The sequence below is a fragment of the Letharia lupina genome (assembly GCF_014066315.1).
Source record: "Letharia lupina isolate WasteWater1 chromosome Unknown contig_4, whole genome shotgun sequence".
Taxonomy (NCBI): Eukaryota; Fungi; Ascomycota; class Lecanoromycetes; order Lecanorales; family Parmeliaceae; genus Letharia; species Letharia lupina.
In genome coordinates this window covers 1,111,259-1,125,269 of record NW_023502973.1, presented here as the reverse complement: position 1 = coordinate 1,125,269, position 14,011 = coordinate 1,111,259, and the positions used below count along the sequence as shown (strand labels likewise).

At 50.9% G+C, this 14,011-nt stretch overlaps 4 protein-coding genes across 4 annotated transcripts; 2 read left to right on the top strand and 2 right to left on the bottom strand.

Annotated features, from left to right (window-relative positions):
- Nucleotides 1-1,564: 1,564 nt before the first annotated feature.
- Nucleotides 1,565-4,423, top strand: HO133_007932 (uncharacterized protein; the record flags this gene model as incomplete). The annotated part of the gene is made up of 6 exons (XM_037298800.1): nt 1,565-1,595; nt 1,936-3,607; nt 3,659-3,771; nt 3,829-4,013; nt 4,274-4,283; nt 4,341-4,423. 6 exons carry the CDS (start codon nt 1,565-1,567, stop codon nt 4,421-4,423), a joined length of 2,094 nt encoding a protein of 697 aa, XP_037156136.1.
- A 1,509-nt stretch (nt 4,424-5,932) lies between these two features.
- On the bottom strand, nt 5,933-8,578 carry HO133_007931 (uncharacterized protein; the record flags this gene model as incomplete). Its single annotated transcript, XM_037298799.1, has 5 exons — nt 5,933-7,462; nt 7,655-7,945; nt 8,000-8,243; nt 8,311-8,396; nt 8,453-8,578. The coding sequence occupies 5 exons, from the start codon at nt 8,576-8,578 to the stop codon at nt 5,933-5,935; spliced, it is 2,277 nt and encodes a 758-aa protein (XP_037156135.1).
- A 338-nt stretch (nt 8,579-8,916) lies between these two features.
- On the top strand, nt 8,917-12,680 carry HO133_007930 (uncharacterized protein; the record flags this gene model as incomplete). The annotated part of the gene is made up of 9 exons (XM_037298798.1): nt 8,917-9,005; nt 9,056-9,209; nt 9,259-10,178; nt 10,427-10,713; nt 11,106-11,206; nt 11,284-11,554; nt 11,607-11,715; nt 11,862-12,142; nt 12,289-12,680. 9 exons carry the CDS (start codon nt 8,917-8,919, stop codon nt 12,678-12,680), a joined length of 2,604 nt encoding a protein of 867 aa, XP_037156134.1.
- Nucleotides 12,681-12,933: 253 nt separating this feature from the next.
- Nucleotides 12,934-13,605, bottom strand: HO133_007929 (uncharacterized protein; the record flags this gene model as incomplete). Its single annotated transcript, XM_037298797.1, has 3 exons — nt 12,934-13,314; nt 13,378-13,486; nt 13,541-13,605. The coding sequence occupies 3 exons, from the start codon at nt 13,603-13,605 to the stop codon at nt 12,934-12,936; spliced, it is 555 nt and encodes a 184-aa protein (XP_037156133.1).
- Between the last annotated feature and the right edge of the window lie 406 nt (nt 13,606-14,011).

Below are 14,011 nucleotides of genomic sequence, written 5' to 3'. Positions count from 1 at the left end.
CACATTGCAAAATTGCTGTATGTTTTTTTCGGGACGGAAAGGGCTGAGGGGTTTCGATCCTACCTCCGAGGTGCCATAGCGGTTCTCATCGGCAAAGCCCCTTTTGAAGAACAAGCTTCAACAGTGCGAAGGAGGCGGGAAGGCCCCGAGACCGTTGGCTTGGTGGAGGCAACGGCTTCGGCAGAGGCAGTTGATAACAGTACATAGGCACAATCAAGAAATTACTCCTGCCATTCTGAACAAATCGCCCGAAGTCGTGTTGCGTGAGTTGTGATGCTTTCTGCAAGGTCTTGCTTTGCACACATGCAACAGGCCAAGCCACCGTTGGGCATCACTCTCAGTCTCTTGCTTTCTCTCGCTTACTCGTGTGCCAGAAGTACTTTAGCCTATGACCATATCTTCCGGACATGTCCGATGGATGGCCCAAGGAGCATTCTAAAGTACCAGGAAAGTGGTATGCGAAGTCGCAGTCAAATGTAGCCATTTCTCGCTTATCACACATGAAAAGGTCAGAAAGCTTGACCGTTGCATGCAGGACCACTTCAACATGTCGCCTTGTGCTTCCCCAAGCGCCGATAATTTAAGCGCCCCCAGGGGTTCGTCGGGGCCCTACACCCACATTCAACTTTACCACAGGGTTGGGAAGTTTGCATCGCGGTCATTGGGGACTAATCATGCCGACTCATGCACTCCATATGCGGTGGAGAACCCACTTTCCTGCTGGGTAGGCCCAGGTTGGAGGGGCATTGTTATTTGTTTCATTCATTGTGGGTGGGGGGATGGGGGAGGTGCCTTGGCGTAGGGCTCCTTTGATTAGGGTTTGCAGTTACGATAAGGGGGGGGGGAGGTTGTTTTGCATTGCGTGCATTGCGCTGTTAGGCGTGCATGCGAATGATGGGTTACCAAGCTGAACTCTAGCGTGCAAATCAAGGGACAATTACTTGTATCGACCTTTTAGAGTTCTGGTCGACAGCGGTACGGTAGATAGTAGATACTGCAAGACGGCAACAAGGCAAAAAGACGAGAGCAGATAGCAGATCATAGCCGAGTTGGAAGATCAACAATCATACTTACTGTAGTGTACCTTCTATCCGGACTGCTGTCATGTCCTGTCATGCCGTTGTTGCCGTTGACTCATCGCTTTCACCGAGCAAGGCCGTTACGGTAGATAGTGGTGATAGATAGTGTATGGTGATAGGTAGTACTACCTAGCCTTTCCAATCCTCTCTTTCTTTCGCGCAACCGAGGGAACCGTCTCTCATAATTCACACTATATCTCGGCCGTCAAATGTAACGCGTGAACAAAATACTCTCGTTCATCCGCAGCCCTCGGAACCCTTGGAGCAACTTGTGGCGTCCGGTTTGGCGTTCAAAACACCATTCACCTGACCGATCATCGCCCATTCTCGGGGAATATCTGCAAGTCGGTAAGCACGCGCATCTGAGGTCCCCACTAATTCACAACCTGCATAATCCAACGACGTTCTATCAAAGACTCGGCCCAATATCAACCAAAAGTCAAGACTCAAAGACATCCCACATCCACGTTCCTGGGTAACGAATCATGGACAACCAAACAAGTCAGCTCGTTGTTGGTATGTGAAAGCGAGATGATGCGCTGGCAAAAAACTTGGTCACAAGGACACGCATGCTGATTCCTTTTCCTCGGCGCTGTTCAAGGGGGAGGCTCTGCGCCTCAGCCATCACGTCAACCGGCATTGCCACAGGGGAAAACGAACTACTGCAAGTTTTATGCCACCAAAAATGGTAATTCCATCCGTTTCCTTCCTTTTTCATAGTGCCTTTGGTGACGATGAATGTCTGGTGTGTGTGCACGTGCTTCATCTTACAAGCGTCGATCTCGACCTCTGTTACGTGGTCACATTCTGCACCTAGATCTAGTCTGTGCTTGCGTCTCATAAAATGACATTGCAGGTTGTCGAACCGGTGACGCTTGCCCCTTCATTCACGATCCTTCCAGGCTGAAAGACGCCAGTAATGGACCTAAGCCGAGGACACGTCCCCGGCACCTTGCACAATCTGCGCTACCAGGGAACCCTGCTGGCAGCTCCAAGCAGACTGAGGCCCAGAATGATACACCAGCCGGTGTCCCATCTACAAGCTTGACGGAAGGCCGCCGCTTCATACCACCGCCCGTAGATGGAAGCCGCGTAGTCAGCAAGCCCGTCCCCATAGCTCAGACCGAAGACCCAAGGGAGTTTCAGATCAAACAGTTGAAGCGGAGGTTCTCTCCCACAGAGCAGAGCGAAAATGGCGGGACAAGCTATGCTTTCTCTATGGCACCCTCAGACCCAGACTTTCCCTTTGAGATGGTCGGGTTGGAGTGCGTGCTCCATGTGCCGGTCACCTACCCCAAAGAGGGAAGACCGTCCATCCATGTCAAGAACAAGGAGATGGGTAGAGGTTTTCAGATCAACATCGAGCGTGGCTTTGCCCGTTTGGCGGAGAGTAGGCCGCAGAGCACGCTGTTGGGGCTGATGAACAGTCTGGACAAACAGCTGGAGAGCTTGCTTACGGAGCAGAAGGCTGAGACTATCACTATCATCCCAAACAAAACACCGGTACAGGGAAGAAGTGTACAGCAAGAGCCAGTCAAGCCTGCTCAAGACATTAGAGAACCTCGACCACAGCCCACGAATCCCAGCAGACCTCAAGAGTTCTTCACCCCAGAAGTACGCCGTCTCGCTTCAGAACGTCGAGAGGCAGAAACACGCCAGCTTGAAGCCCGCATAGGCCGTCTCCCACTCTTTTCCAAGTCTTCGGACGGCGTAGCTTATACGATCCCCATAGCGCCACGGAAACATGAAGATCTGCCTGTGCCGTTACAAGCTGTCAACACTATTAAGCTCTTTGTTCCTTCGCTTTACCCCTTGCAGCATTGTAGGGTTGAAATTCAAGGTGTGAGTAGAGAAGCGGCCAAGAATACCGAAAGAGGGTTTGAGAAGAAAATCAAGGAGAGTCCGGCAACAACGTTGATGGGGCATGTGAATTATTTGGCACAGAATATGCATTTGCTGGCTACACAGCCTTTGGAAGAGCCAGAAGCAGAAAAGGCTGATTTTCCAGACGTCGCCCCTCTGTCAGTGGAGGAAGCAGCCCCTGAAAAAGACATTGGCCCAGCGAAAGGTGACGAAGACGATCGCAGCCATATCAAGTCCATCCCACGCCCTCCCGAGTGGTCTGCTCAAAACGAAGTGGAAGATTCCACTGACAGCGAGTACTCTGACTCCTACGATTCAGGCGACGAAGACGAAGATGACGGAGGCGCTGCTCTGGATCGTGTTCCTGAATCATCGACATCAACAACGGCTCCAGAGCGTGGCATCTCTCTTTCCTTCCCATTCTTAGAGCTCTACGGCATTGAGCTGCTAGAGCTCATCTCTTTGTGTATCACGATCAAGTGCGAGCGTTGCAAGGATACTATGGACATTAGCAACCTGCGGAATAATGCAAGTCGCTCTGAGTCTTGTAAAAAGTGCGCCATGCCTCTTGGCGTCGGTTATCGAAGGGAGCTCATGCATGCGAATTCTGTGAGAGCTGGGTACCTGGATCTCGAGGGGTGTACTGTCCTTGATATGTTGCCAAGGTGACATAGCTACCCTCTTTACTTCCTAGTACCTCACTTACATTGTTACAGTAACTTTCTCCCAACTTGCTCTGAATGCTCAACCACACAGCCTGCGCCAGGTTTAGTATCGGTTCGCGGCGAGTCTTCCATGGCAGTTTGCCGAGAGTGTCATCGCAAAATGAGTAAGATTCCCTATTTTATGCCTTGATCATAGCGACTTTCTGACGAAACGCATCCAGCCTTCAAAATCCCCGAAGTTAAATTTCTCCTCATATCGGCCGCAGCCCGCGCAAACCGAGCCCCCGTCCGTAAAAGGCCCAAAGACTCCCTGGGCATTACCGCAGGCCAACCCCTACCCCGAAATGGCCGCTGTACCCACTATAGCAAATCCTACCGCTGGTTCCGTTTCAGTTGCTGCTCTAGAGTATTTGCCTGCGACAAATGTCATGATACCGAAAGCGATCACCCGAATGAGCATGCCAATCGTATGATATGTGGGTACTGTTCGAGAGAGCAGAATTATAGACCCGAGGATTGTGGTATTTGTCATTCCAGTCTAATTAAGAAAGCCGGGAGCGGGTTTTGGGAGGGGGGCAAGGGGACGCGCGACAAGAGTCGCATGGTTAGTCTTGCAACTCCACTACCTATCTCGAACGGGCAATGCTAACTCGGAAATCTGCGTAGTCGAGGAAAGGTACGTGGTCCTCGTGGTCGTCTGGGGAAGAGATACTTGCGCTAACTGTGGAAACAGATCCCAGGAAGTACAAACGAAGACCCGGTGGCGTGGCGAGGAAGATCAAGGCTGGGGGGACCGGTGTCGTTACCGCGTCGTAAGCGGTATGGCGGACCTCTCTATATAGGAGTGAAGGGAGAAAGAGGATCCCACACTCTGCCGCTTGAACGAGCGCCTTACCAACCCCGATCATCCGTCTTGCAACCTAGTAGGCTCGCCATGCGGTCAAAATAAATCCAGATAAGAAAGTCATACTTGCAAGCCTTATACCCCCCCCATAAACAAGCACAGCGCCCTCCCACCCATCGAACCTCCCATGAAACCAAAAACAGTGCCAATCCTGAACCACCATCCAAACCGCATCAACACACGCCCCATCAACCCAACCCGACAAAGCCCCCCGGCGAGGATCCCCACCACCCCGAAACCCGCCCAGCCGAACCGCCAACCATGAATCCCGAGCCCTGAGCCTCGACACGGGCCCCAGGGTCCGACGCTTCGGCTGCGCAAAGGGGGGTCGCGCTCAGCGTCCCATCGATCGTCTATCCCCCGGTGACGTTGCGGGTTCCGTTGCTCTTGTTGAAAAGGTTCGTGGTTTGAAATAGAGGGCACGGGGCGGAGGATAGGGAGGGTGGGTGGGGTGGGGTGGGGTAAGTCTTGTGCTTTATGGTATCTCGTGTATCTATCTCACTTCTACCGTTTTCTCTTCCGTTTCCGTTTTTGCCTACGAGAGCTGCGTGCGTGCGTGCGTGCGATCTCCCTTTTACGCACGTGGATACGACTTACCGTTCGGGTCTGCGGTTGTGATACGGTATGGTATGCTGCCCTGCTGTGGGACACGGAGACGACTTTCCACTCGGCGGTCGTGTTCAGATCGATTCGAGGCACTCTCCGAAGCGGCGGGGCGGGGATGATGGAAAGAGGAAGAAAGGAAGAATGGAAGGATGGAAGGAAGGATGCTCCGTTGGCCGGGATGTGGCCTTGTCGTTCGATCAGATAATCAAGCGGCGGTCATTCTTGCGTCCGTTCGTAGAGGGGGGACGAGGGGTTTGAAGATAGTGAGGTCGGAGGTCGAGGCTACGGTGGAGCGTGTTGTGTTGCCGATGGGGACGGGGGGGGATTTTCAATTTTTTTTGGGCACAGGTTTGGGGGAATTCGATCGGAATAGGTTTGTTGGTTGGTTGTTCATCTTGAGAGATTCGGGATCAGGGCTGTTTGGAGCTGGAGAGATGATATCCCTTTCGCGGACAAGGATGGGTTGGTTGGGGGTTGTTTGCTTATAGTTGTCCCTTGTTTTTGGGAGAGTGTCTGCTGAGATCTGGAAAATTTGAGAGACCTTGAAAGTATTCGGAAACCAATTGGTTCGAAGAGTGCTATGTGTGGAGTAAAGACAGCGGGCGATCTGATCTGGTCCCGGAAGTTTCCTACCTGTTCGAGGCAAACGGCGATTCTAGACTGCCTCATGCTCGCTTTCAATGACTTGCATCTTGGTGTCGAGGACGCTGTTGCTACGTGTACCGTCATATGAACGTTGCTAGTCGCAACACTCCCTCCAGGTCCAGATCACAACAAACGCCGACGCTCACTTTGAGAATTCGCTGCCGCAATCATCATGCCTCCTCTGCGTAAAAGTCTAGAAACTCCCATCTCGCCGTCAAGCAGTCCGCGCCGTGCTTCTCCTGTAATCGCTGGATTTTCCTCGCATCCGTTGATTTCAAGTCCTCGTCATCTGATTCCGTCCACACACCTCTCCGATCCTTCGGCAACATTCCCTTCTTTGCCAGATGTCGTAAAGCCTTGTCTGCGAGGGTAGTGTCCATACTCGTACTCTTGAGCACTGACTCCACCTGCTCAACAGATATACCTTTGATGGCGTGAGAATCGATCCAGGCATCCATTTGATCTTTGAGGTCTGTTTGCGAGAACACGCTTTCAGCGCGTGGGAAGATGGGCATGAGCGGCGATGATGGGGCTATCAAGCTGTTCCAGCCGCCGTCGGGATCTGGGATGGAGAAATCTGGCGCTGGAGATTTGCTCCGCAGGATTGCCTGAGTGTCTGGTAGAGTAGGCTGAGCGTCGTACATTTCTGTGTTTGAGGCTTTGAATTCTTCTTTCACCTGGGATTCTTCCTCAGCCCAGCCGCCTTCAGGAGGCAGAAGATCGAAGTCTACCAGCTGGGTAGATTCTTTGCTAATGTGCTTGTTGTCTTCCCTGCCGTCTTCCGGTGATGAGACGTCAAAATCCAAGGGCTGGCTAGAACTTTGGACTGGGAGCTCATCATTGTCCCAGCCTCCTTCGGGCGCAGGGATGTCAAAGTTGATCAGCTGGGTAGCGTCTCCAAATACGGCTTGTGTATCGTTGACAACACGGCCACGCTCGGAAAGAGTGTCAGACAGCTGTTGGCCAAGAAGACTATCGTTTTTGGTGAAACCTTCGGGGAGACTAGGCTCATCTTCTTCAAGCTCCAACTTGATCAACAGAGGAGAGAATGGACCTTCAATGTCTAGCTCTCGACTTTTTTCGGGGGTTGACGCAATTTCCAGGGGCAGCTCTGACGCACTTGGCCGCCTACGCTTCGGAGAAATTGGTCCTATGGGCGAACTTGACGGGAGGTCCTCCTCGACAGCAATATGCTTCCTCTTGAGCGTCTCATGATATGGCGAGGGGGTTTTCTCAGAGGTCCTTTGGGCATGCCACTCGTTGTTGGACGGCAAGCTTGGCAAATGCATGCTGAGGATGTCTTTTGCTTGTTGAATCATTGATGGAGCCGTGGCTGTCACCGTAGGTGACTCAGGGTGGTAAGATGGGCTTCTGGCCGCCGGGTTGAGCGAATAGTCTCTCTCAACAGAAGGCGAGAATCCGTATGAGGGGGCGACGACCATGGATCTCTTGGGTGAGACAGGGTTCCGAACTTCAAAGGGAACTGTTTTGTTGAGGGGCTCGGCAATGAGCGATTGGTATGACTTGGAAACGGGCGAGAGAGTGGATGGCAGAGCAGCCCTGGACCTCTTAGGTGAGGTTGGGTTCTGAAATTTGGAAATCGTCTTCTGGGGGAGCTCTGGCATGAGCGAGTAGTCTCTCTTGAAAGACGAGAAAGCCGATGGAGGAGTGGCCACCGTTCTCTGGGGTGAAATAGGGATCTGGGATCTGGCAGGAATAGTTTTCTCGGGGGACGCTCTTCTGGTCTGTTTGGCCTTTCTTCTGAGATATCTAGGCCGCACCCTATCCTCCCAAAATAAGTACCATTGCTGCGCAGTGTGAATACTACCCTTCTAAACGTCAAAGTGTCAGCGGTTCCCATTAAATGTGACGACGACTTTGCTCCTGCTCACATCGTGGTCTCGAGTCCAGCTCTCCCAGGCCTCATTGATGTTGTCTGGGTGTATTTTCAGAATGTCATCGCCGTCGACCATCAAATCTTCGGCATCATCATCCGAGAACGACCGGTAATTGTCAGTGGCGGTATCCGATCTAATTGCCCAATTCTTTGAGGACTCGGTTGTTTGGCGAATGTCAAAAGGTGGTGTTGGTGGAGCATTGTGAGGAAGTGCAAACGGAGCCGTTCTCCCTTTAAGATGCCTTATCCACCGATCTCTCCAAGATTGCCATGGATGCTGTGGATGCTGTCTTGTGACTCAGCGATACTACCTACTAGAATTTCAACGCCCTCTTCGTACCTTTTTCTCGAGCTGCTTGTAGATTTCATTGCCATCTGTACCACCCCCCTGTTGAGGATGATCATTGACCCAATTCCAAAGTATACGGTCATCTGCTTCCGTGTATTTGTTGCGCGTCCCCTTCGGAGGTTGCACAATGGACCCAATGCTCCTGATATTTCCTTCAGGTGGCCCAACCTTGTGATCATCAAGATCCTCTAGAACGCCATTGCGTATTGATTTCTCGATGAAGGTATATGAGTGTCTGTGTGGGCTAAGATCAGGCTGCGCCCAGAGTAGAGGGACCTTGAGTAGCCAGCGGAGCAACATACGATCCTGGCGGAGCTTCCTTCCTTGCATGATCCACAATCTTGACGTCCGCATGCTTTTCCAGAGGAAGAATGTCACCGCCATTGGCCTGCGAAGAAATAAGCAAAGTGATCATGACAATGATCTCGCTCAGCTGCTCTTTACTTTGACATCACTCAGGAACCTTGATCTCTGCGGGACTTTGTGCGAGATCCAGAACTTGATGCCTTGAAAGAGTGTTCCCTGCACATCGGCGTCGTTGGTGACACCGCTGAAAACTATCTCCGCCATGGTGAGTGTGTTTGAGAATGGTAGCAGTGGTGGGAGCTTGGTGAACGAGTGTTTGGTGTGTCGAAATGAGGCTCCTTAAGGTACGCGACAACCGCGTTTGCGCCACAGTTTGGTTGTCACGAAGTCACACGACCTCGACCGCTTCGTCTCCACTCAAACTCGATATATTTTGGTATGCAGACAAATTAGCCAAATCTATCACTTTCCATCATCACTAATATGTGATCCATTGTGCAGCTCTGATAATTAGCGTCGGTGATAGGTTCTATTGGAGCAGATAGGTCATCAAGAAAGGCTTCCGTCTAGCTAATTACCTCCTACATCTAACTTTATATATCATGAATCTTCTCAAGAAGATCGCTGCAGCTGTGTTGCTTCTCTCATTTGTTGTTTTCGTTGCCTTTTTTGGCCGCCTCCCTGCTTTAAGGTATGTCTTTAGATATCAGTATATCGGACGCATACTTAAGTAATTTCCAGAAAGACTCCAATTGGTTTACTCAACCGCCTCATATGCCTTTCACTGCCAGCCGGCCTTTGGAAGCTTGATGCTGTTCTTACCGGCGGGAGATTGGCTCCTGCTTTTCACCGGCTGGGAACTTACCTGATGAATGAGAATCATCCACTGGTTTTGGTGCGAGAACCCATGAATGGATCCTCGTCTATTATCTGACAGAAGCCAGATCTTCTACCTTTTGGTCTTGTCAACGTCTCAATTGCTTTTCGTTCCCACAGCGTTTCCACGCTTGAGCCAAGTCCATCGTGGTTTGGCTATCCTGACGTGCGCTCTACCATACGTCTTCACTTATAAAGCAGTAAGGTCCAGGTCATCAGTGATCACACTAGAAAACCTCAGAACCGAAATGCAAAGGTATCCATACGACCATGTACTCTTTCAGCCGGGCCAAAGCTGCCGCACTTGTCACTTTCTCAAACCTGCAAGGAGCAAGCATTGCAGTGTTTGCAACGCCTGCGTAGCGAAGTCTGACCATCATTGCATATGGGTCATGAATTGCCTAGGCAAAGGAAATTACGTCTACTTCGTGGGCCTGATGTCGAGCCTTGGAGCCATGCTATCTTATGGTACTTACCTCGCTTACATGATCCTCGATGGGAGCCTGCAAGCCAGTACACTTCGCCGCTCAGATGGGCCTGACGCAAGAGCGCACTGGAGCACAGGCAAGAGCTGGTCACAATATGCTCAATCATGGGGTTTGGCTTTCGCTGATGATGTGCGCATCGGCAGCGTGGGGATGCTTGCCTTGATGACTGCACCGCTGGCTTGGGGCTTGTTCTGGTACCACATGTATCTGATTTGGGCCGGTATGACGACCAACGAGAGCGGCAAGTGGGCGGATTGGAGGGACGACATCGCAGACGGTCTGGTCTTCAGGGCCGATAAGGCACCTGAAAATCCCGATGATAGCCCCAGGAATGACGACGTAGAGCCGATTGTGGACTGGCCGATCTCAAGCATGCAACAGCTTGTAAGATCTAGCGATGGGGAACCTCCAGAAGCTCGTGCAATTTGGCCTCGAAACAATACCGCTACGGGGAACGTTCGCTGGAGAAGAGTCTCAGGGTTGCATGAAGTCCACAACCTGTATGATCTGGGTTTCTGGGACAACTTTATGGATGTCTTGTACACCTAGTGGAACCATACCTACTTTGCCACTGTACTCTTCAAAGAAGTGTTTCATTACCCCGTATGACACCTTTCTTAGCATATTCCCGGATCGAAGTTAGTACACAGCGTTCCCTAAGATGGCAAAATGCTATTTGGGCACTATGAAGACGTTAGCCTTCAGCCGCAACCGGCGGGCGGCTACCACCGGCTGACTCGGACCTGAGCACTCTTGATTTCAATCTTTCCTCAGCTTGTTGGACAAAGATCAAGAAGCTCAATCGCGGTGCAGTTCGAGCTATCGTTATGGCCTCAACCCAGAATTTGGCTTTGTCAAATCTTGGCAGGGCACTGGCCTCTGGATACGAAGAGGATGGTTTACAGCGTGCTCAAAGCAGACATTCACACCTACATGGAGCGGAAAACGAACATGTCTCCCTACCAAAGGCTGATGGTGGGAAAGACGCATGGCTGTTCTTAGCGGGCTGCTTCTGCATAGAAGCTTTGACATGGGGTGAGTGTATCTGTCTGCTACAGCTGTATTTCGCTGCAACGCTCCAAGAGAACAGTCATGATCATGGCCCATACCCAAGCGGACTGGCGGCGAAGGCGGTCGTTTCATCTGCTCATACTTAGCACTATTCTGTCCGTGTCCAAAATGCTGGCCATCCTGACCTTCGTCGCTTCGAACGGTCTTTGGCTTCTATGATAATTAGGTTGCCCCAGCCAAGCTTCAGCTGTTCGCATATTGACCATTTGGAAGGGCAAATCCTATTACACACTGGCAGGTCCTGGGGCCAGATTGTTAAAGTGACATGCAATTGCGGCAGCTAGCCTCGTACCTCACCAGCATCGTCTCCAGCTATGTCAGAAAAGCCGTGACTATGATGCTAAAACTTCTCTCAGGATTCCCTTTCTCTTTCGGAGTATTCCAAGAATACTACAGCACGCATACGCCCTTTTCGACGGAACCATCTGGCATCGCTATTATTGGTACTTCGGCAATGGTATGGTTTTTTCACAATAGACTCAAGTCTGTTACCCTAATATCACTGCCTTGCTAATATCAAATCCTTCCATTCAGGGTATCATGTACCTTGGTGCACCTTTCTCCTTTGCCCTCCTTCAACGGTTTCCACTTCGCCGCCGCCACTGTGCCGTCGTTGGCCTATTCACCATGATTATTGGTCTCGTGGCCTCTTCCTTCGCAACCCGTGTCTCGCACCTTATTCTAACCCAAGGCGTTTTGTATGCAATTGGGGGCTCCATGCTGTACACACCGACAATCATCTTCCTAGACGAGTGGTTCATCGCACGCAAAGGTCTTGCCTTTGGCGTCATGTGGGCAGGCACAGGTAATCATCCTCCTATCCGCATCCAAGTCAAGACTTCGTCTGATTATCTTAGGCTTCAGTGGGGTTTGCATACCCTTCTTGATGAACTGGGGTCTCAGCAAGTACTCTTTCAGTACCATGCTGCGCGCATGGTCCATCATCCTCTTTCTTCTCGTAGGCCTGTACGTTATACTTTCCGAGGCGATTCTTCCCCATTCATGCTGTCTTATGGGTCGTCAGACATGTTTGAAGAGTTCTCTGCTCCTAAGACTTGTCTCGCGACCCAGAAGTCCTCTGAAAGAGTAATGCTGACTCCGAAATCATCAAGCCTCCTCTACTACGTCAAGCCCCGTCTACCAGTCTCCCCAACATCTCATAGTCGGCGGCTCCATTGGGGGTTTCTTAGCGCATCCACATTCTGGATCCTTCAAACCGGCAACATCCTCGAGAGCCTTGGCTTCTTCATCCCGAACATCTACCTGCCTACTTACGCACGGACTTTGGGTCTATCCTCGGTTTCTGGCACCGTAACGGTATCTCTATTCAATACGACTTCAGTTTTTAGTCAGGTTATTTTGGGATTTCTTAGCGACAGACTACACATCACAAGTATGTATTCTTGGCATCCATACGTTCTCTTCTGGACAAAATCATAAGTCCTGGAAAGTGTCTTCGGAGTGTCTACTCTATAGACGTGATGCAGGCACAACATACCCCCTCAAATAGGCATCATTGACCTTGAAATTGTAATCCAGCCGTCATCCTCATCTCTACCATCGGTGCCACCCTATCCGTCTTCCTCCTCTGGGGTTTTTCCACCTCATTCCCTCTCCTCTGCATCTTCAGCCTTTTCTACGGTCTGTTTGCAGGTGGCTTCACTTCCACATACACTGGTAGCATTCAAGAGGTGAAGAGGGCCGATGATCGTGCTGAAGCAGGATTGGTCCTCGGACTGCTCTCCGCAGGGAGAGGGATAGGGAGCGTAGTGAGCGGGCCGTTGAGCGAGGCCTTGCTGAGCGAGCGGCCCTGGGCTGGGGATGCAATGTTAGGATACGGGACTGGTTACGGCGGATTGATTGTCTTTACAGGAGTCAGTGCTATGCTGGGTGGGATGAGTTGGGCCGCCAGAAGGGTTGGTTGGGTCTGATTGTGGTGGAAAAGGCCTAAAACGGGCTAGACAAGGGGCAAGGCGAACGACTACTCAGTCATACCTATCATGAGAATGTATGCAGATTTTTCAGATTTGTCAGCTGATAACGATAGCTGATTTTGGCTGCTCTTTGACTGCTGGGTACTATATTTCTTCCTGGCTCCTCCGTCGTAGTGTCCTCGGTATGCCCCCAGCATCGTGGATTGCTCCTGAGAGTACAAAACATCGCCTATGTGACCTCAGGGTTCTTCTATGAGGACGAACATTCTCGAATGAAAGCATGGATCTTCTTAGCAGTAGCTGTCGCAGAGTGCCCGGTGACATCCAGGTCCAATTCCATGGGGCCACCAAAGTGATGGATATCCTCTGTCTCCCGAACCATGCGAAAGATGCCGAGATCAGTCAGCTTCGTATTGCTTGATCCACCCCGGCCTACCGCCTGGAGGCGCCTCATGTTTTCTTCGAGATGGCAAGAGAGGATAATTGATACGAACGGACAATCTCTCTTCTTTGCCGAGGCTTCGTACTCTCGTGCTGTACCTGAGCCGATTTCATCGGATGACTGCGAGTCCGTGAAGATGTATGTGACATCTGGTGTGGACGCAATCGCTTCGTTCAGAGCTGAGCTGCGCTAGAACATGGGTTAACGTCAGACGGAAAGACTATAGGAAAGGGAATCCCAAGGGTGACTCACCACCTCCTTCCTCATAGGGTAATATTCAGGCATCCATCTTTCGTACTTCTTGGCTACCGGATCAATGAGGCTATGATTGTCGACGACTTTCGATGATGGTATAAGTTTTCTGAAGCAAGATTAGTCAAAGGAAGATCGTGAATAGCGCTGAAGGCGAACGTGCCTGAGTTCCTTTGCTACTGTTAACTTCCCAACACCTGGATAACCATTGATGTAGACAAAGGCCATGATGAGTGCTTCTCTAGCGAGCTTAGAGGGAGGAAAAAGATGAGATAGAGAATATATGAGAACAAAAGTTGTAGATTCATTAAGAGAGATACAAGACGAAGCAAGACGAAGTGAGAATATGTAAGACAACTGCAGGCTTCTAAATTAAGATGTGCAGATCTAAGTCACACAAAGGAACATCAACTTCGAACATTCTGTGTCAAAGGCAGGACAGCTCTGCACACTCTTATATAGTGTATAGTTTGGATATACTAATGCTGTTCTACACCTGTGAGAAGGTCAAGACTTTGAGGCCGTAGATTGTATATCGTAGCCGGCTTGATGCCCGGAAACGCTCACACAATCCGACAAACGACATGTTTCTCGGCATCCAAATTCATGTACTTAAGCGACCTTTGTTGTGCCA